This window comes from Pristiophorus japonicus, chromosome 10, assembly GCF_044704955.1.
Source record: "Pristiophorus japonicus isolate sPriJap1 chromosome 10, sPriJap1.hap1, whole genome shotgun sequence".
Lineage (NCBI taxonomy): Eukaryota > Metazoa > Chordata > Chondrichthyes > Pristiophoridae > Pristiophorus > Pristiophorus japonicus.
Genome location: NC_091986.1, coordinates 91,553,850 through 91,577,642, shown reverse-complemented (window position 1 = coordinate 91,577,642; position 23,793 = coordinate 91,553,850). Strand labels below are relative to the sequence as shown.

Sequence of the window (23,793 nt, the reverse complement as noted above, 5' to 3'; positions counted from 1 at the left end):
AGGTTGTTTCCACTGGTCGGGGAGACTAGAACTAGGGGGCACAGCCTCAAAATACGGGAGAGACAATTTAAAACCGAGTTGAGAAGGGATTTCTTCTCCCAGAGGGTTGTGAATCTGTGGAATTCTCTGCCCAAGGAAGCAGTTGAGGCTAACTCATTGAATGTATTCAAATCACAGATAGATAGATTTTTAACCAATAAGGGAATTAAGGGTTATGGGGAGCGGGCGGGTAAGTGGAGCTGAGTTCACGGCCAGATCAGCCATAATCTTGTTGAATGGTGGAGCAGGCTCGAGGGGCAAGATGACCTACTCCTGTTCCTTGTTCTTATGTTCTTATGTTCTTATGTTCTTATGTTCTTATGTTCTTATGTTCTTATGTTCTTATGTTCTTATGTTCTTATGTTCTTAACAGAAACATCACAAGATCGTTGCATAAAACACCCAAATGCCTACCCTTATGTGTTGCTAGTTGGTATGATTGTTCTAAAGTGTGGTTGAGTGTGAGGGCTGGCTAGTGAGATGGGGAAGTGATAATGTAGATACAGAGTGATGGGTGGAGATGCAAAGTAAGCTGGTGTGAGTTAGGATGTGCAGGAATAGGCAGGGGAAGGCAGAGTGATGGAGATGTGATGAGTGGCACAGCAGGGTGAGGTTGAGTGTGGCTTTGCAGTACGTTTCGTGATCTACTGAGATCGTGCGTTACTGCAGCCAGGTCCTCCTGACCACATCCCTGGTGTACCGTCTTGTGCAATGTGCAACTAGGCTGCATTGGTCTCCTGGAGAGGTCTCTTCCATCCATTGGAAGGGAAGAGAACCTCACTGCGTGCTTTGACTCTGGGAGTCATGGGAGAGCCTGGGTGCAGCCGTGCACCTTTGTGCTCTGCTTGTCAGTGTTTACAGCACCTTAATGCTGTAGAACACTGACAGCACAACTACCAAAATGAGTTTGCGCATGATCCCTTTAAGGAAACCAGCTCATGACGCTTTATCGAATTACATCATCAGACCCGCTTCCTTCAATTGGCCGGGAAACGTGCTAGGCGGGCTTAACAAGCCCAATCAATGTAAAATCCTTCTACAGAGCGGGTTGGAGCCAGCAACAAGGTCGGGACCCACCACTGACCCCGGCCGCACCGAACCAGCCAAGGTAGGGGAAATCGCGCCCTACAATTTAGAGAAGCGTAGATTTAGAGGTGATCTGATTGAGGTTTATAGGATAATGAAGGGAATAGATTCTGTTCCAGGTGACATTTGTTCCAATTAACTAGGTTAGTGAAGACCAGGGATCACAATTTTCAGTTGTATAATGTTAGATCGAGGTTAGATAACAGGATGAGGTTCTTTTCCCAGAGAATAATGGACCTCTGGGAAAGGCTGCTGTCTCATGTGGTGGACACTGATTCACTGAATTCCTTCAAGTGAGAGCTGGACCTGATTCTGACTGGGGCAGAGATCACCTCTTACAGAAAATAAACACTGCAGGGAATTCATTTCCTGGACTCATTTCGATTGTCTAGATGGATCAGAGAGGAATTTCCCAGACTTTTTCCCCAAATTGGCCTGGGCTTTTTAATCTGTTTCTTTGCCTCTCCCAGGAGATCACATGGTTTTGGGTGGGGTGGAGGGTGTATATATTGTGATATATATGCGTGGGACTGGCTCGCTGGACCAGTGGGTATTTACCCATCTGTCATTGTTTGAATGTTCGCATGTACATTTCAATCTTTCTTTGCCTTTCTTTATTTTGTTTTTTGTACCTGATTTGATATTGAATTCATTATTCTAACTGACACTTCCTAGTTCAGACTCTATGTTGTTCATTATGATTCTTAAATCTGATTGGTTAAGGAGACACATATTTGCTTGTCCTGTTCACACAGGTCCCAGATCCCCTGTAGAGGGTTCGGATATCCCACTGAGAGCAACTTGCTATCCAAAACCCGTTGGAAAGTCTATGGGCAAGTGAAAGTCTAACAGTGCCGTTCATTCGCCGTTTACAACAAAATCCGGCCCAATAATTCTGTGAAAAATTACACTGCACAGATGCAATATAAAATTAGTTTATCATCAGGAGTGCCACCTTGCCCAGATTGCTTTGTGAGAAAGAAAAAATATATAGCACTTAGAGTGCAATGATACTAGTTTGATTATTTGGCACATTGATTTCAAGCTTTTGGCAGAAGTTTCCTTTTGTGCACAAAATATTGAAACTTACCATTCTATCTAAAAAAAATGAGTTGAGTTTCATTTTAGTCAAAATTCCAACCGCAAATTCAGGCCCAATATTCTTATTAATTAGTTATACCAATTTGTTCAGTAGAGCAATTTTGAAATATCTTTAAAACAACAATAACAACTTGCATTTATATAGCGCCATTCATGTAGAAAAACATCCCATGGTGTTTCAGAGGCATTACTAGACAAAAGTGAACATCATGCCGAAGAAGGAGATATCAAAGGGAAGCCAAAAGCTTGGTCAAACTGGTTAGTTTTAGGTTGGCTTTATGGGGCTCAATTTTCCCCAGTATTTGCGGCATTTTTCTTTGGAGCATGCTGCTTTTTCTGGCCTAACTTAAAAATCCCCAGTTTCCTCAATCAATTTGCACCAGCGTAACTCATTTAGTTACATTTTTCTTAGGTAAATTTTTTCTTCCTCGAAAGGGGGCGCAACCAGCCACCTAAGCCAATTCTGGCCATTTAGGGAACTTTGGCCAGCTGATAGTTACCCCATTTCTGCTTAGGCCAATGTATGTGGCCTCTTGTGAAAACCCTTGCGGAGAGTTAAAGAAATCGGCGCAGGTAAGTAAATTGGAGGCCATTCGGCCTGGGCTAGGGGCGGGAAGCAGAGCGGACCGGGACCGGCACTCACTCGGGACTGGAGGGGCTCGGCGGGGGAGGGAGAAAACTGACCGGCACTCACTCGGGGACCACAGACCGGGAAGGCACGCACTCAGGGACCACAGTGGACCAGAAAGGCACCTCACTCGGGGAGCTCTACTGTGCATGCGCGGCCATTCCAGCGACGTCAAGAACGTTAGTTTTTTTCCCTGCGCATGCGCAGAAAGCCCGGCTGCTTTTTCCGGCACTGACCGCAGGCTCCACCCTCCGAGGCGACTGGCCACGCTGCGCGGTTCCAGATTACAGCAAAAACATCTGGGAAAGTTCGGACATGTTTTTCTGGCGCATTTCTTGACCTAAATAAGCGGCGCAACTCTGGCATTATGACAGAAAACGGGCTTGGCGAAAATTGAGCCCATTGAGAGTATTAAAGGAGGAAAGGGGTTGGAGAAATGGAGGGATTTAGGGAGGGAATTCCAGAACATGGGGCCTACACAGCCACCAATGTTGGGAGAGGTAGGTGGACGATAGCAGGGAGGAGAGGATGTACAAGAAGCCAGTCAGAGGAACAGAGGGATCTGCAGAGATTGTAGGGCTGGAGGATGTTGCAGAAAATAGGAAGGGGCAAGGCCATGAAGGACATTAAATACGAAGATGTGCATTTTAAATTTAAGACAGTGGAAGGAGCCAATGTACGTTAGCAAGGGCAGGAGTGATGGGTGAGCAGGACTTGCTGCGGAATAAGATACAAGCAATAGTGTATTGAATGAACTGAAAAAGGCTTGAATAATGGTTTCAGCAGCAGATGGACTGAGATTGCTGATGTTATGGAGGTGGAAGTAAGTGATCTTTATGATGAAGAGGATATTGGATCAGAAGCATAGGTCAAGTCAAGTATAATGTTGAGGTTGCAAACAATGGCCCAGAAATTCAGGCCTCCCCGGGCCTGTACGGAGTGTGTAGGACCCGGGAAGGCATCGCAAAAGTCGGTTTTCGGCACGCAATGCACATGCGCTGAAAACCGGCTTTTCCGATCTGTCAAGCTCTGGCTTGATAGATACCCCACAGCCAGGACATTCGCATGAGCAAGATTGCAGTATTAACCCATATCTTGCCCAGCGAATGTCCTAAAAACTCTTGCACCTGATAAAAGCAGGCACATAGCCTACCTTTACTAGCGTAAGAGTTTTAAAACATAAATAAACATAGTAAAATAAAATTTTAAAAACACATTTTAACATTAAAAACCCTGCCCACTGTAGTAAGTTTATTTTAAACCATAATTAAAAACTTTTTTTTTAAATCGGGAAAATATATATTTTTTCTGAGATATTTATTAACTTTAATTTAAGTGAATCTTACATATGTGATGTATTTTTTCTATTTTTTATTTGTGTTTGGGTGTTTGGCGGGGATGTTTCTCAATCGTAATAATGAGAACTCCTACATACGGAGTTCCCATTGTTATGAATGAGAAATTACTGTACCTCGATTGGCTGCCCAGTGCCATGTGACTCCAGCTCCAGCATACGGATGACCCGACATGCACACGCTCCAATGCGCAGGGAGAGGAGGCCTCAGGACGGGGTTTGCTGGTGGGCACAGCAGGATAAGGTAGGTGTGGGTCTTTAACATTTTCTGTCGAGTGCCCGCGAAGCAGAGGACCGGGATTTCATGGCCAACATGGTTGAAGCAGAGACTGTGGCCAGAGAGGGGGATGAAATAAATGTAGAGAGTAAACAGTTTATGGCAAAGCCCAAAGACAATGGTAACAAATAAATTACAGCTCATCCCAGGCTGGAGCAGTTTGACAGCACAGAGAGAGGAGTGATGGAGAGGTAAAGCTAGGTGTTGTTAGCATATATGTGGAAGATGCCCCCATGCCTTTGGATTATGTCATCAAGGGGCAACATGTAGATGAAGAAGAGAAGAGGGCCAAGGATTGATTCTTGGAGTACTCCAGTGGGGTGGGATGAGAAGCCATTACTGGAGATTGTCTGGCTATGATCAGATAGGCAATTGTGGAACCATGTAATAGCAGTCCACTGGGATGGACAATGGAGGCGAGGCATTGGAGAAGATGATGTTGGCAGCCATGTCAAAGGTTGCAGAGAGTTAAAGATGGATGAGGAGGGAGGAGAAAAACACAGTGACAGTGGATGTAATTTATAACTTTATTTAGGGTTGTTTCAATGCTGTGGCAGGAGGAGAAACCTGATTGGAGAGATCCAAACATGGAGTTGCAGGTAAGAAGGGCTCAGGTTTGAAAGGTGATGAAACATTGTGGAATTTGGAGAGGAAAGGGAGGTTGGAAATGGGTAAAAGTTTGCAAGGACAGACAGGTCTAAAGTAGATTTTTTGAGGAGGGAGCAATGGCACCATTTTTGAAAGGGAGGACTACAGCACCTGAGGAGAGGGATACATTTATAATGTCAGCTAGCATGGGGACCATTAAGGCAAGTGAGATGGTCAACAATATAGTGGGAATGGGGTCAAGGGAGCAGGAAGTGGGTTCCATAGCTCAGAGCGATGAAGAGGTAAGAGAAAAACTATTGAGAGACAAGGGATCAGAGCTAAGGCAGTGGCCAGCTTAGGGTATGTAGGCTTGGTAGGTAAGAGGAGGGAGGGGAGGCAGCAGAGGAAACTGAATGGATGGTTTCAATCTTAGTGACAAAGAATTCCATGAGGTCCTTGCATTTCTTGTTGGAGGGGAGGGTACAGAGAACAATGGAGAGGTGTTTAAGGAGACAGTAGTGGAGATTTTTTTTAAAAGCCAGGGGTTATTTCTGCACTCCAGGATAGTCCTGGAGTAGCAGGTAATTTTCATAGATGACAGTGAGGCCCGATAGTGCTTGATGTAGTACAGGCAGATTTGATGATGGGTAAGTGAACCAGTTGTTTGGCAGATACGCCCAAGTCTGTATCCCTTGTACTTGAGGAAACAAAACTAGGGTGCGTACCACAGAGAACAACCAGGATGGGAGAGAGTAAAGGTTTTACTGGGAACAAGGGCATCAAAAAGGAGAGGTTGTGATTGAGGACATTGCTGATGGAAGACTAAAAACGCAATAAATGTGAATAATACATGCCTCCAATACATATCTCCTACAAAGAATAGTATTTTCTTTGTCGGTTGTATAAATATTACTGCATCTATTTGCTTCACATATGACGGAAGTCCAAATAGGTAAATAGACTGAGATGAATTTCGGCTAAGTTCATAATGTGTGTAGGTCCAAAAGGTTGATCCTGAAAATGAAAAAAATATATATTATATTAAGAATTCCTTTCAAGGAAAATCAGAGGGGGGTGGGTGTATAATGAGGGAATGATCGCATACTGCCCATTTTGTACCTTGCTGAAGTTAAATTTTATCCCAGAGTATAATCTCATACAGTTTTTGTTTTATCTTGGAATTGGTCAGATGGACCACAGTAGTTATTGCCAATCCTTACATAATTATTTAACAAATATTGCAATTAAATAGGAATTCTTGCATAATATCCTGTGATCACAGTCTTGATCTCCCTTAATGTCAACGTATTGCAATGTTTCAACTCGTCTCTCTAATATGAAAGTTAGATTGAATAACCCGCATTACCTTTGAAAAAATAAATAGTATCTTCTCCAGGAATTTCACAAGCAGCGTCAATATTTGATGGGAGGTCTAACCAGACATCTTGGATGGAGGAAATCTTGGCATCTGTCACTTGTTGGTATTTACGCCAAAAGTATCTAAGCAACAATCAAAAGTGAAATGTCATCAACTGTACTACTTGGGTTAAGTTACAGTGTGAATGTCCATATTATGCAACATAAATACATAAGTAGTAATAACTTTACTCATTTTTGAAGAGCAAAATTTCTCCATATGCGTTGGTGGCAGCATCAAATGATATGGAGGGATCGCATTTATCTGGTATCAGTGGCTCTGCAGCTTCTTGGTTATACATAAGAATGGTTCCTAAAGAGGGAAAGAAGTGTTTGGAACAAAGAAAAAGATTAAGGTTAGCACACAGTTAATGAAAATGGTGACATGATTGAGCAAAGGTGCATGTGCATTTATACTGTGCATTGAATGTTATTATCTAGAGCACATGAACATGTTTACTGATATAGGTTGAACTTCCCTTATCCAGAACCACCCCTCGTTCAGAACCATTCCCAGCCACTGGGTGGCGCATGCACAGAACTCCACCATGAACAAAGTAAACAAATTGAAGTCCTTCCTCGCTGCCGACTCCCGCAATCGCTGGCCTGACCACAAGATCCATCGCTGCCGTCCCACCATAACCTCTTTGCCGCACTCCCAGGCCCAAGCCAACCAGCCCCGATATCCCCTTGCCCAGTACCTGTATCATTCAATTTAATGTGACCACCCCTCCAGAAAAATCCTTTAGCCAGAACAGGCCAGGTCCCAAGGGTTCCGGATTAGGGAGGTTCAACTGTAATGCATTTATCTTGAACAAACAGGCATAACTTTTTGGATTGGGCATAAACCCGAGTAGAAATCAGGCAGAGAACAAGTTGCACTGGCCTCAGCTGTAGTTTACTATATGATAATTCCTGGAGTCAGCCTAATTTTAAATTTGAAGCATGGAAAACGCTGAAAAGCAGCGGGAGCTGAGTGAGAGCAGAGTGGGATAAAAAGCACAGTGGCAGATCAGGCACAAGACCAGAGCCAGCAGAAGCAGAGCGAGAGTGGAGCAGGTTAAAAAGCACGGCAGCAGAGCAGGCCTGAGACCAGAGGCAGCAAGAGCTGAGCAAGAGCAGAGTGGGATAAAAAACGTGGTGGCAGAGCAGGCACAAGACCAGAGCCAGCGGAAGCAGAGCGAGAGTGGAGCAGGTTAAAAAGCACGGTGGCAGAGCAGGCCTGAGACCAGAGGCAGTGAGACCAATTCAACAGACAGAATTTGAAAGAGCGATGTGAGAGTAAAAACACCTAAATTGACGTCAGCAAAAGGGTTTATTGGTGAGTAGCTGGTGAGTGTTTTTTTTTAAAAAAGAGGCATGTAACTTTTTTTTAACCAGTGTTTTAGTGCTCATTGCAAGTTAGTGTGTAGAACCACAAACTAACTACAAACTAGATAATACGGCAGAAATTGCAGCCGGAGGCTTCCCGCTGGTGGATGCCTCAGACCTGCAAAAAATCTCATCATCATAGGTGGTCCCTCGAAACGAGGATGACTTGCTTCCACGCCAAAAAAAAGGATAAGTTCACAGGTGTTCCAATGAAGGACCTAAAATTCCAGATCCTGAACTACATACATCCTGAAGGGTAGAAGATTCCTGTGCGTGGATTTTTTTAACATGGGGTGGCCGTTGCACATCAGCCACCACACGGGCTTGACAGAGCTAGGTCTTGGTCCAGTGGCAAGGATTATCCAAGACGACTGGAGAACAGCTCTGCTGCACGGACCTAGTGTGCACACATATCGCAGTGTGGGCTGGCCCGTGGCTGCCCCTGGGCCCCAGGCCCCAAACTCACGCCTCTCCTGGGCCCCGATCACATCCCTCCACAGTCTCTCGCCGCTCCTTCGCCCCGACCTCGCCGCTCCTGCTGCATCTGCCCATGCTCCAATCACCGACCTGGGCCTTGATGATGTCACTCTTTGCTACGGTCGCAGCTCGTGCTGCTCCCTAAAGTGGCACAAGTCTGGCACCATATGTGATGCAGGTTGTTGAAATGACTGTACAGTAAAATAATAGTACTATAGAGCCACTGTGTGGCATAAAACTGATTAAATGAAAGTAATAGCCTCAGACCTTCAAAGCCTGAGGTATTTTACACAGTGGGGGTAGTGTACTGACATGGATTGAGAACTGGTTGTCAGACAGGAAGCAAAGAGTAGGAGTAAATGGGTACTTTTCAGAATGGCAGGCAGTGACTAGTGGGGTACCGCAAGGTTCTGTGCTGGGGCCCCAGCTGTTTACACTGTACATTAATGATTTAGATGAGGGGATTAAATGTAGTATCTCCAAATTTGCGGATGACACTAAGTTGGGTGGCAGTGTGAGCTGCGAGGAGGATGCTGTGAGGCTGCAGAGCGACTTGGATAGGTTAGGTGAGTGGGCAAATGCATGGCAGATGAAGTATAATGTGGATAAATGTGAGGTTATCCACTTTGGTGGTAAAAACAGAGAGACAGACTATTATCTGAATGGTGACAGATTAGGAAAAGGGGAGGTGCAAAGAGACCTGGGTGTCATGGTACATCAGTCATTGAAGGTTGGCATGCAGGTGCAGCAGGCGGTTAAGAAAGCAAATGGCATGTTGGCCTTCATAGCAAGGGGATTTGAGTACAGGGGCAGGGAGGTGTTACTACAATTGTACAGGGCCTTGGTGAGGCCACACCTGGAGTATTGTGCACAGTTTTGGTCTCCTAACCTGAGGAAGGACATTCTTGTTATTGAGGGAGTGCAGCGAAGGTTCACCAGACTGATTCCCGGGATGGCGGGACTGACCTATCAAGAAAGACTGGATCAACTGGGCTTGTATTCACTGGAGTTCAGAAGAATGAGAGGGGACCTCATAGAAACATATAAAATTCTGACGGGGTTAGACAGGTTAGATGCAGGAAGAATGTTCCCAATGTTGGGGAAGTCCAGAACCAGGGGTCACAGTCTAAGGATAAGGGGTAAGCCATTTAGGACCGAGATGCGGAGGAACTTCTTCACCCAGAGAGTGGTGAACCTGTGGAATTCTCTACCACAGAAAGTTGTTGAGGCCAATTCACTAAATATATTCAAAAAGGAGTTAGATGAGGTCCTTACTGCTAGGGGGATCAAGGGGTATGGCGAGAAAGCAGGAATGGGGTACTGAAGTTGAATGTTCAGCCATGAACTCATTGAATGGCGGTGCAGGCTAGAAGGGCCGAATGGCCTACTCCTGCACCTATTTTCTATGTTTCTATGTTTCTCTACAGCTTCTTACAATTTGTAAGTAAATAGATACCAAAAATGAAAAACTAAATTTTCTTACCTATACTGATTGTGTTTATTTGTTAGCTACATAATTTAAACTAAAACCTATTGTGAATACTTTTTAAATAATTACATATTTCTGCAAATGCAGCAATGTTATTATTACTTGCTATAACCTAGATTTCAGTTTGAATGGACTACATTTCAACTTCTTAATAATCTTAGAGAATATTGTATGAAAATAATCCTGCCTTAAAAAACTGACCAGTTGGCAGCTGAAGATATTTGTTTCAGTTCTGGCAAAAACATGAAAATTAAGATTTCCAGTGCATTTCAGTATTCACTTCAGTTTAAAGTTTTATCCAAGTTATTGAAATATCGGTCCTATTGCACCACCTTGTGGCCAATTCCAGCAAAGCATCTTCATTATTTCCAAATTAACAAATAAAATACATTAAAATACCCCTTCAATTGATATTACTGTTCTTGAAACAAATTCTATGTTGTGCATACAAACTAATTCAAAGCAAATCTAAACATATTCACTGCCTTTATTTTAATGTTATTAAAACAGTAGTATTCCAAATTTTCTTTGTGGGGAGCACTTGTAAATTGATACTTGTGGGAAATTACATTTTCACAAAATTACTGGCTTTGGGCACCAATAAATTGTTCTATAATACAAATAACTAGTAGATTAAGTGTATTTTTTTCAAAATTGATTGAACTAAATTTGAAATGCCAACATTCACCATGTTTTGAAACATATACAGAATACTGCAAACAGAATCATAATTTAAATATAGGGCAAACACAAACAAAATTCCAAACACAGGAAAAGCAAAATGGAAGTGATCTTAAATTAAGAGGAGAAGGAAGTTCAGAGGTACACATCATATGGGTGTCATCGGGAACAATGGTCTCCAGAGTCCAAAAGGATCTGACGGAATGGATCAAACTTGACACTAGATATAATAATAAAACCAAATAGAGCAATGGGAAGTAGTTCTATATCAAGGTTAAAGTTTGAGGAGAATAGGAAGGCAAAAAAGATACATTTTTGCTCAGCTCAAGCATTAGGATGGAAGAGGCATGGAAAGTAGAATTTCCAAAAGTTGCAAGACACTGTTAGCAAAGGACCAATGGGAGCATTCAGCTGATGTGCTTTTTTAATAAACTTGTCCTTATGAGTTCTAATAGTGCATTTACAGACATTATGGGATGAATTTTAATGAGGAAGGCAGGTTGGGAATGGGGGTGGCTCCGAAGCGGTCAGAAAACTTGTGCGAACCTGGACCTGGACCTTTTCCGGACGCGCCCAGGACCCCACGTGATCCCTACCTTCCTCCTCACTGCGGCCTTGTGCTGCAGACCTGCCCACCCGAAGCCAGCCAGCCTCTCAGTCAGCTTTCCCATGCAAATCAGGCCCTGCTGTTAAATTTGGCTGGGCAAAAAATCTCTGAACTTACCTGATGGCCCTGGAGGATCGGAGATTCGGGGTTCTGGGCCTCTCCTGGTACCTGTGCATAGAGGCCCAAGTGATCCCAGGGGTGCAAATGGTTCACAAGTGCCCCTGGGATCACATGGGTTGACCCAACCAATAAAAGAAGAGGATCCCCATTCATATTTATGGTGATTCCATATGTACGGAATCTCCATAAGTATGAATGGAAATACCCCCAAAAATACATGTACACCTAAAATCTAAAAAAATAAAAATCAATTTAAAATCAAAATGGCATTTAATTAAATATTTAAAACAAATATTAAATTAAATTTTTTTTACATATTTTAAAGGGTCTCAAAATAAACTTACCTTATTTTACAGGTTTTTAAATGTATAAATTATTGAAAAGAATATATTTTTCTGTCCTTTAATACACTTACACTGGTAAAAGCAGGATCAGGCGTAAAAATTTCACAGGCATTTGTTGGGCAGAAGTTGGGCAATTAGCTCAACTCTCCACCCAGGGATGCCCTTTTCCCAGGAATGCATGCGAAGATTCTTGTCAAATTGCAAGTTCCGGGTTTTAGCGGATGCATTTCGTATGCCTAAATCCAGAACTAGCGTGGTCCCTACAGGCATGTGTGCTCCTCGTACGCACCCGTTAGGGCCGCAATTTACAGCCCAATATAAATAAACAACAGAGGAGGTTGTGTGTCTGAACTGCAGTATGTAGGAGTTTGTGGACGGCGAGACAGTCCTGAGCAAACACATCTGCAGTCGATGTCTCCATCTTGAATCTCATCAGCTCAGAGTCATTGAGCTGGAGTGCGAGTTGGAGATGCTCAGACATATCAGGGAGGGGGAGGAGTATCTGGACAATTTACTCCAGACTTCGGTCACACCGCGAAGAGAGATGCAGGCTCGGAACATGGTTGGTGTGACTGATAGTGTGCAGAGTTTGAGGAACCCAGGTAAGAAAGAGAACGAGGATCCACAGAAAGTGATCCTATCCAACAGATACAATGTATATGCTACCTGTAAGGATAAGGATAAAGACTGTTGAAATGGAAGCCAGAATGCAGACTATAGTGAGCAGGAGGATGTCCTAAGGGGAGCTGGGGGAGGAAGAGAGGAAGCATAATATGGTGGTTGTAGGGGATTCTATAATTAGGGTGACAGCATCCTTTGTAAGCAAGATCAAGACTCCCACATGGTATGTTGCCTACCTGGTGCCAGGGTGAGGGATATCTCAAACTGGCTTGAAAGGATATTTTAGAGAGAGGGGGAGGATCCAGATAATCTGGTCCCTATTGGGATCAATAAAATAGGGAAGAGTAGGCAAAAGGTCCTGTTTGGGGAGTACCAGGAACTAAGAGCTAAATTAAAGAACAGGACCTTAAGGGTTTTAATCTCTAACCTGAGCCATGCGCAAATTGGCGTAGGAATAAGCAAAATAGGGAGGTGAAGCAATGGTGTGGGAAAGGGGGGTTCCATTTTATGGGGCACTGGCACTAGTGTTGGGACAGGAAGGAAATGTACCATTGGGGCGGGTTCCATCTGAACCATTCTGGGACCAGGGTCCTAGCAGTAACGATAAATAGGGCAGTCTCTAGGAGATTTAACTAGTAAATGGAGAGAATTGGAAGGGCTCAATTGGATATTGTAGTACAAATAATATTTCAAAAACAAAACAAAAGGGAAGAGAGTAGAGCAACAGTGAGAAATTGTGCTTTAGGTGCAACAGGTAAAGGGAAAACTAAAAGATGTAAAGTGATTAAACGAGGAGAGATAAATAAGAAACAAAGAGGGCGCACTCATCGATCTTGAAGATTTTTCTCCGCCCCATCCATGGCCGCCAATTTATTTTAATTGTTGGATGACGCCGAGGTCGGGCTAACAGTGGCGACCAACAGGCAGCCCAACATCACTTCTTGGATGCCCAACTACTGGGAGTGAAGTCGGGTTGCAGCGGGGTGGAAGTGCGTGGGGCAAACATTGGTATGTGCCATTAGCATGGCACTGATGACGTCACTGCAACACGTATGTCCTGCATCATGCTGAAATGTAGCAACGTCCCTTCCGTTTGGTTAAAGGGGAGGGTCGCTGCGAGCTTTGCAGCCACATTAGTGACATCCACTGGGCCACCAGGGAGGGTTTCGGACGGGCCAGTGGTCCGGCACCCAAGAGGGGATGTCTGTTGGCAGCCCGGCCGAACCCATAGCTGCCATTGTCAGCCCAACCTCAGAGTCAGTGACAATTAAAATAAGTTGCCAGCTACAGCAGTGCGCCCTCCACTTTAAGGGCAGACGTGCCACCCAGCCATAGGCAGCTTCTCGCTGGGGAAAGCTGTTGGGGGCACCGAGCGGCGGCCAATCTGCTCCCACGAAGCAATTTCCCATGGGACGGAAAGTGGGTTGCCGCTGGTCTGTAAGGAGTTGACGTGGCGACAATACATGTGGAGCAGGAACGTCCAACGCCCCCCCAAAAAATGATTGTCGCCAACTCTGCGCCGAACAAGCAGCGAGTACTTTCCGGACTGTCATCGCCTCTTTGAGGTGGTAATGGCTCTTTGAAAAAGGGACAATTTCGGCCCCTAGAGCTGAAGGATAGGCTACGGTGTGTGGACCAAATAAGCATTCCTCATACAAACACACGGATTATAAGAAATAAATTGAATGAACCGCAGGCCCAAATTCAACTCGACGGGTATGACATGGTACTCATTACTGAGACATGCTGCAGGATGGGGATCTAAATATACCAGGTTATAAGGTCTACAGGAAAGATAGGGAAATGTTAGAGGAGAAGGACTAGCCTTAGTGATTAAGATTGAAATCACTTCAATGATAAGAGAGCATATAACAAAAGTTAACCAGGCAGTGGAGACTTTATGGGTAGAATTAACAAGTAGGAAAGCATTTAATACTGTAGGGGGAGTTGTGCATAGGCCCCCTGGCAGCAGCTGTGAAGTGCTGGATTGTATAAATACAGAGGTTAGACAAGCATGTAGTAAAGGCAGAGTGGTTTTAATAGGGGATTTTAACTTTCATGTTGATTGGGATAAGTAGACTAGCACTTGTCAGAAAGATAGTGAATAACTTGAGTGTATCCGGGATAGTTTTCGACAAAAATATGTCCTAGACCCAACAAGGGAGTATACCATATTAGATTTGGGAATGAGTAATGAGCCAGATTTAGAATAATGGTACATGAACATTTATCTAATAGCGATCATGTTATGATCAAGTTGAACATAGTGTTTGGAAGGAAGAATCTCAAGATGTTCCGGGGGGTCAGCAGGTGCAATGGGTGGTGGATCAGGTGGGAAAGTTTTTTTGTCCCCAGTGGGTCAGGACCCGCTGTGAACCCACCACCACGTCATTCCCAATGTCTTGTCTGTCAGGGCCGAGCAGAACCGACATGCAGCAGCGGGGGACCAATTCAAGTAATTATGACCTTGTTTGGAGATCATTAAGGATACATTCAAGCTCACCTTTTGACTTTATGTGCAGGCCTACATGGTCCACGCTGGTCATGGAGCATGTCTGTTAAGCTGAAGCACAGGTGTTCAGTGGCCATTGATTCAACTGTTGAGTTGACAGCTTCAAATGTATAGTAAAAGCTTCCAACTTAGAGATATCTTCCCTCAGCCACAAGCTCTTCCTCACTGCATTTCAACAACAGATTCACCATGCTGTAACTAGTAGAGTGGACAAGGGAGAACAAGTGGATGTGGTGTATTTGGGCTTTCAAAAGGATTTTGACAGGGTCCCACACAAGAGATTAGTGTGCAAAATTAAAGCACATGGTATTGGGGGTAATATATTGATGTGGCTAGAGAACTGGTTGGCAGACAGGAAGCAAAGAGTAGGAATAAACAGGTCCTTTTCAGAATTGCAGGCAGTGACTAGTGGGGTAGAAACATAGAAACATAGAAAATAGGTGCAGGAGTAGACCATTCGGCCCTTCGAGCCTGCACCACCATTCAATAAGATCATGGCTGATCATTCACCTCAGTACCCCTTTCCTGCTTTCTCTCCATACCCCTTGATCCCTTTAGCCCTAAGGGCCATATCTAACTCCCTCTTGAATATATCTAACAAACTGGCATCAAAAGCTCTCTGCGGTAGAGAATTCCACAAATTAACAACTCTCTGAGTGAAGAAGTTTCTCCTCATCTCGGTCCTAAATGGCTTACCCCCTATCCTTAGACTGTGACCCCTGGTTCTGGACTTCTCCAACATCGGGAACATTCTTCCTGCATCTAACCTGTCCAGTCCCGTCAGAATTTTATATGTTTCTATGAGATCCCCTCTCATTCTTCTAAACTCCAGTGAATACAGGCCCAGTCGATCCAGTCTCTCCTCATATGTCAGTCCTGCCATCCCGGGAATCAGTCTGGTGAACCTTCGCTGCACTCCCTCAATAGCAAGATCGTCCTTCCTCAGATTAGGAGACCAAAACTGAACACAATATTCCAGGTGAGGCTTCACTAAGGCCCTGTACAACTGCAGTAAGACCTCCCTGCTCCTATACTCAAATCCCCTAGCTATGAAGGCCAACATGCCATTTGCCTTCTTCACCACCTGCTGCACCTGCATGCCAACTTTCAATGACTGAAGTACCATGAAACCCAGGTCTCGTTGCATCTCCACTTTTTCTAATCTGCCACCATTCAGATAATATTCTGCCTTCAAGTTTTTGCCACCAAAGTGGATAACCTCACATTTATCCACATTATGCTGCATCTGCCATACATTTTCCCACTCACCTAACCTGTCCAAGTCACCCTGCAGCCACATCCCTGCTTGTGCCCTCCTCTGCAATGTGCAACCAGCTGTGTTGATATCCTGGGAAGGTCTCTTCCGCCCTTGAGAAGGGAAGAAGAGCTTCCTGTGTGCAGTGACTCCCTCGATTAGCATATGGAGGGAGTCATGAAAGAGCATGGATGCGGCCCTGTGCCTTTGTGCAGTCATTGTCAGCCTTTGCAGCACCTCAATGCTGCAGAACACTGACAGCACAAATGTCAAATTAAAATTCGCCATGGTCCCTTAAAGGAAATCGTCTGATGCATCATCAAATGACGTCACGAGACCTACTTCCTTTAATTGGCCGGGAAACACGCTGGGCAGGCTTAATAAGCCCAATCAAGGGAAATTCATTGTACACAGTGGGATGAAGCCAGTATTAGGGTCAGGACCCGCCACCAACATCACCAACCACGGACCCTCCAAGGTTAGTAAAATCCCGGCCAAAAACTTTTAAAAATTATATTAGGAGAAACAGGGTGGTCAGGAGCAATGTTGGCCCATTGATAACTGATATTGGCGATCCTGTCAATGATAATAAGGACATGGCAGATATGTCGAATAATGACTTTGCATCAGGATTTACAGTAGAGGACGAGGATAACATGCTGGAAATCCCAAGGACTCTAAATCAGGGATCGGGACTTAATAAAATTAACATAATAGCAAAATGGCAGTAATGAAGAAAATAATGGTACTAAAGAGTGACAAATCCCCAGGAGCAGATGGTTTCCATCCTAGGGTATTAATGAAGTAGGTGAACACATTACAGATACCCTAACTATAATCTTCCAAACTTCTCCCGATTCAGGAACTGTCCCTTTAGCTTGGAAAATTGCACATTCACTCTGCTATTTAAGAATGGAGAGAGAGGGAAATCAGGGAATTATAGACCAGTAGGCCTAACATCTGTTTTCAGGAAATTACTAGAGTCTATAATTAAGATAGGGTGACTGAACACCTTGAAAATTTTCAGCTGATCACAGAGAGCCAGCATTATTTGTGAAAGGTAGGTCATGCCTGAATATTTTGCAGAGGTGACTAAAATAGTGGACAGGGGAATGTCTATGGATGTTAGTTATATGGACATCCAAAAGGCATTTGATAAAGTCTTAACTTACATTGAAGCCCATGGAATTAAAAGCCAATTATTGACCTGGATCCTGTCTGACCCTTCAGGTGGCCGTTAAAAAAAACCTATTGCACTTTTCAAAGAAGAGCAGGGAATTTCTCCTGGTGTCCTGACCAATATTACTCTCTCAATCAACAGCTCCAAAAGCAGATTATCTGGTCATTTATCTCATTGCTCTTTGTGGGACCTTGCTATGTGCAATTTGGCTTCAGCTTTTGCCTACAAAATAACAGTGACTGCACTTCAAATGCAACTCAGTTGGGACATCCTGAGGAAGTAAATGACACCATATAAATGCAAGTTCTTGCTTTCTAGTGGAAATGAGACAGAACTTGAATATTTAGGACTGACACCCATCCCACGCTCACATACCAACATCAAGCCAGGAGATTGAATGGAGAATGTAGAAATGCATGCCACAAGCAGCACTTGGAGCGCCTTACAATGAAGTACCAGCCAAGTGGAGCCACAAAACAGAGCTATCTGCATGCGAGACATCAAAAGCAACAGATAAAATACAAAGCTAAGGAGTCCCACTCACAATGGATCATGACTCTAGCCTGACCACATTCAGTCAAGAATGTTGGAGGACAACTAAACAACTAACAAGAAGAGGAGGCTTCATACACGTCACCATCCTCAACCATGGCAGACTAATACACGAGTGCAAGAAACAAGTGCCTTCACCCAAAAGTGTCAAGTAGATCCTACTAGACTTTTTCTTAAGGTCCCCAATCATCATACAGACCAACGTCCAGCTAATTCACTTCACTCCACATGACATTAAGGTGTGGCTCAGTGCTGAAGACCTGTCCAGAAAAACAAATTTCTCCCAAGCCAAGCTGTTCCAGTACATCTATAACACTGGTATGAATCTGACATTGTGAAAGATTATCCAGCTATATCATAGCCACAAATATACGATGGTCTAAAAATTGTGGTCGGAGACTTCCCTTGGGCAGAAGCCTCCGACCAAAGAAAAAATCCGAATGTACCTGATGGACCACTCCAATGAACACTTTGGTTCCAAGGCTTAGCTGCACAGCCCAGCACAGAGGCCCACACCTCAAATCTGCCATCATCACCCCTTCCTCAAAAAAAACAACCATCGCCCCTCTGTCCTTGCAAACAACTGCTCCATCTCCAACCTCCCTTTCCTCTCCAAAGTCCTTGAATGTATTGTCGCCTCCTAAAGCTGTGCCCATCTTTCCCACAATTCCATGTTTGAATCCCTCCAATCCGATTTCCGCACCTACGACAGTACCGAAATGGCTCTCATCAAAGTCACAAATGACATCCTTTGTGACTGTGACAAAGGCAAGCTACCTTGCTTATCCTTCTCGACTTGTCTGCAGCCTTTTGCACTGTTAACCACTCTATCCTTCTCCAATGCCTCTCCATCGGCGTCCAGTTGGGTGGGACTGCATTTGCCTGATTCCATTCTTACCTATCTAATCGTAGCCAGAGAAGCACCTACAATTACTTTTCTTCCTGCCTCCGCATTATTACCTCTGGTGTCCCCCAAGGATCTATGCTTGATCCCCTCCTATTTCTCATCTATATATTGCCCCTTGGCGACATCATCTGAAAACATGATAGTTTGCACATGTACAGTGATGACACCCAGCTCTAACCTCAATACTACTTCTCTCAACCCCTCCATGGTCTCTAAATTGTCAGACTGATTGTCTGATGAGCAGAAATTTTCTCCAATTGAATATTGGGAAGACCGAATCCATTGTTTTCGGTCCCCGCCACAAACTCCATTCCCGAGCCACTGACTCCATCCCTCTCCCCAACTTCTATGATGTTGAACCAGACTGTTTGCAACCTTGGTGTCATACTTGACCCAGAAATTAGCTTTCGACCACATGTCTGCAGCATAACTAAGATCACCTATTTTGACCTCTGTAACTTCGCCCGTCTCCGCCCTTGCCTAAGCTCATCCGCTGCTGAAGCCCTCATCCATGGCTTTGTTATCCCTAGACGTGTCTATTCCAACACACTCTCACAATCTATCCTACATAAACTAGAGGTGATCCAAAACTCAGCTGCCAATGTCTTAACTCGCACCAAGTCCCATTCACCCATCACCCCTGTGCTTGCTGGCCTACATTGGCTTTCGGTTAAGCAACGTCTCAATTTCAAAATTCTCATCCTTATTTTCAAATCCCTCAATGGCTTCACCCCTCCCTATCTCTGTAATCTCCTCAAGGTCTGAGCTCCCATTACTATCAATGAGAATACCCCTAAAAACAAATAAAACACAAACAAAATTAAAGAAACACTTCACTTTTTTTAAATTAATAGAAATTGCATTAAATTAAATTGAGAAAAATGTATTTTTATCAGGCATAAGATATTGAAGGACATTCGCTGGGCTCTGCCCGCGAAGGCCCTTCTCCCGGAGATGCGAGCGATCCGGATCGCAAGTAGCGGGTTCAGGCGCAGGCACTTCGTACACCTAAACCCAGAACATGTGGGGCCTCTTCGGGCGCGTGCACACATAAAGGCCAGAATTTCAGGGCCAATAAATCTAACCTGGCCAATTACCACCTTATCAGCCTCCTCTCAATCATTAATAAAGTGATGGAAGGAGTCATCAATAATGACACTAAACAACAGCTTCTCACCAATGACTTACTACCCAATGTTCAGTTTGGGTTCCACAAGAACCATTTGCTCCTGACCTCAACAGGAGTGTTATGGAATACTCAACTGGATGGTGGATCACAAAAATACTCAGGAACTCAACATCATCCAGAACAGAGCAGTTCACTCCATCAATGTCACTGCCAGTAGACTCAATATCCACCCTATCCATCACTGGTGCACTTTGGCTACAGTATATACTATTTACAGAATGGACTACAACAAATCACCAGGCTTCCTTTGACAGCACCTCTCAGCCTTGCGACTACTACCACCGAGAAGAACAAGAGCAGCAATGTTATGGGAATATCATCATCTAACAGTTATCCTTCAAGCCATACATGACTTGGACATATATCGCCATTCCTTCATTGTCACTGGGTCAATATCCAGGAATTCCCTACCAACACCATTATGTGAGGATCATCACCATAAGGACTGCAGCAGTTCAACAAGGCCCATCACCATTTTCTCAGGGCAACTAAAGATGAGCAATAAATGTGGTCTTGTCAACATCACTCATGTTCCGAGAACAAATATTTAAAAAATGACTCGCACCTAATATAACCAAGAGATGCATGCATATGTCAGCACAGCCATTCTAGACTGTATGCTGATGCTTAGTTATTATTACATGCGATCTTAACAATTGGGAATAGACATCCCACAACAACCATGACAGACTCTAAAGGAGGCAGACCCCCTAACTTTAGAACATTAAATCCTTATGAGAAAGAAGTTCTTTAACAGAACATAACATAAGAACATAACAAATAGGAGCAGGAGTAGCTTCCCCACCCACTCCCCATAACCCTTGACTCCCTTATCTTTCAAAATCTGTCTATCTCCACCTTGAATACATTCAATGACCCAGCCTCCACAGCTCCCTGGGGTAGAGAATTCCAAAGATTCACGAAGCTCAGAGAAGAAAATCCTCCTCATTTCCGTTTTAAATGGGTGACCCCTTATTCTGAAATTATGCCCCCTAGTTCTAGATTCCCCCATGAGGGGAAACATCCTCTCTGCATCTACCCTGTCAAGCTACCTCAGAATCTTATACATTTCAATAAGATCACCTCTAAGTCTTCTAAGTCTTTTAAGCTCCAATGAATATAGGCACAACCTGCTCAACCTATATTCATATAAAAACCCGTCATCTCCGGAATCAACTGAGAGTGAACCTTCTCTGAACTGCCTCCAATGCAAGTCTATCCTTCCTTAAATAATGAGACCAAAACTGTATGCAGTACTCCAGGTGTGGTCTTACCAATGCCATGTATAATTAAAGCAGGACTTCCCTACTTTTATACTCCATCTCCTTTGCAATAAAGGCCAACATTCCATTTGCCTTCCTAACTAATAGCTGTACCTGCATGCTAACTTTTTGTGTTTTATGTATCCCTCTGTACCACCACATTTTGTCATCTCCCCCATTTAAATAATAATTAGCTTTTTTATTTTTCCTACCAAAGTAGATAACCTCACATTTTCTCATATTATACTACATTTGCCAAATTTTTGGCCCCTCACTTAGTCTATCGATATCCCTTTGTAGATTATTTGTGTCCTCCTCACAACTTGCTTTCCCAACTATCTTTGTATCATCAGCAAATTTGGCTACATTACATTTAGAGCCTTCATCCAAGGCTCCCCACTAGTTACAGTTTGCCAACCTAAAAATGACCCATTTATCCCGACTCTCTGCTTTCTGTCAGCTGGCCAATCCTCTATACATGCTAATATATTACCTCCAAACCTGTGAGCTCTTACCTTGTGCAGTAACCTTTTATGTGGCACTTTATAAAATGATTTCTGGTAATCCAAATAATCTACTGTTCCCCTTTATCCACCCTGCTCATTACATCCTCAAAGAACAAATATTTCGTATCAGTCTTTACGGTAGAGGACACTAACAATATTCCAACAGTGGAGTGTCAAGGGGCTATATAGGGGGGGGAGGAACTTAACACAATTGCAATCACTCAGTAAGATAATGGCACTAAAGGCAGATAAATCCCCTGGACCTGATGGCTTGCATCCTAGGGTCTTTAGAGAAGTAGCGGCAGGGATTGTGGATGCATTGGTTGTAATTTACCAAAATTCCCTGGATTCTGGGGAGGTCCCAGCAGATTGGAAATCTGCAAATGTAATGCCCCTATTTAAAAAAGGAGGCAGACTAAAAGCAGGAAACTATAGACCAGTTAGCCTAACATCTGTGGTTGGGAAAATGTTGAAGTCCATTATTAAAGAAGCAGTAGCAGGACATTTGGAAAAGCAAAATTTGGTCAGGCAGAGTCAGCATGGATTTATGAAGGGGAAGTCATGTTTGACAAATTTGCTGGAACTCTTTGAGGATCTAACGAACAGGGTGGATAAAGGGGAACCAGTGGATGTGGTGTATTTGGACTTCCAGAAGGCATCTGACAAGGTGCCACATAAAAGGTTACTGCACAAGGTAAACGTTCATGGGGTTGGGGGTAATATATTAGCATGGATAGAGGATTGGCTAACGAACAGAACCAGAGAGTCGGTTCATTCTCGGGTTGGCAACCAATAACCAATGGGGTGCCGCAGAGATCAGTGCTGGGATCCCAATTATTTACAATCTATATTGACGACTTGGAAGAAGGGACCGAGTGTAACAGGATCTGGGAAAGCCTCTTGTGCATGAAACACAAAAGGTTAGTATGCAGGTACAGCAAGTGATCAGGAAGGCCAATGGAATCTTGGCCTTTATTGCAAAGGGGATGGAGTATAAAAGCAGGGAAGTCTTGCTACAGTTGTACAAGGTATTGGTGAGGCCACACCTGGAGTACTGCGTGCCGTTTTGGTTTCCATATTTACGAAAGGATATACTTGTTTTGGAGGCAGTTCAGAGAAGATTCACAAGGTTGATTCCGGAGATGAGGAGTTGACTTATGAGGAAAGGTTGAGTAGGTTGGGCCTCTATTCATTGGAATTCAGAAGAATGAGAGGTGATCTTATCGAAATGTATAAGATTATGAGGGGGCCTGACAATGTGGATGCAGAGAGGATGTTTCCACTGATAGGGGAAACTAGAACTCGAGGGCATAATCTTAGAATAAGGAATCGCCCATTTAAAACTGAGGAGAAATTTCTTCTCAGAGGATTGTGGATCTGTGGAATTCATTGCCTGTGGAAGCTGGTACATTGAATAAATTGAAGACAGAAATAGACAGTTTCTTAAATGATTAGGGAATAAGGGGTTATGGAGAGCGGGCAGGGAAGTGGACCTGAGTCCATGATTGGATCAGCCATGATCGTATTAAACGGCGGAGAAGGCTCGAGGGGCCGTATGGCCTACTCCTACTCCTATTTCTTATGTTCTTATGTTCTTATGTAACTCCAGCAAAATTTGTCAAACATGATTTCCCTTTCATAAAACCATGCTGAATCTGCTTGAATGCATTATGATTTTCTAAATGTCCTACTACTACTTCCTTAATGATGAACTCCAGCATTTTCCCAATGACAGATGTTAGGTTAACTGGTCTATAGTTTCCTGCTTTCTGTCTCCCTCATTTCTTAAACATTTGTGTTTTTCCAGTGCACTGAGATCTCTCCAGAATCAAAGGAATTTTGGTAGAGTACAACCAATGCATCCACTATCTCTGCAGCCACCTCCTTTAAAACCCTAGGATGCAGGCCATCAGGTCCAGGGGACTTGTCCACCTTTAGTTCCATTAGTTTGCTTAGTACTTTTTCTCTGGTGATAGTGATTGTTTTAAATCCCCCCCTCCCCCCATAGCCCTCTTGATTATCAATTATTGGGATGCTTTTAGTGTCTTCTACCGTGAAAACCGATACAAAATATTTGTTCAAAGTCTCCACCATTTCTCTGTTTCCCATGATTAATTTCCCAGTCCCATCCTCTAAGAGACCAATGTTTACTTTAGCTACTCGCTTCCTTTTTATATACCTATAGAAGCTCTTACTGTCTGTTTTTATATTTCTTGCTAGTTTACTTTCAT

General features: G+C 43.7%; 1 protein-coding gene across 1 annotated transcript in view; it reads right to left on the bottom strand.

The window, feature by feature from the left end:
• LOC139274765 (collagenase 3-like) overlaps positions 1–23,793 on the bottom strand; it is a 66,891-nt gene that overhangs the window by 20,403 nt on the left and 22,695 nt on the right. The window contains exons 6-8 of the mRNA XM_070891452.1: positions 6,682–6,802; positions 6,440–6,573; positions 5,928–6,087 (exon numbers count right to left, since the gene is read on the bottom strand). Of these exons, the coding sequence (XP_070747553.1) occupies positions 5,928–6,087; positions 6,440–6,573; positions 6,682–6,802 (415 nt within the window). The remainder of the gene's footprint in view (positions 1–5,927; positions 6,088–6,439; positions 6,574–6,681; positions 6,803–23,793) is intronic.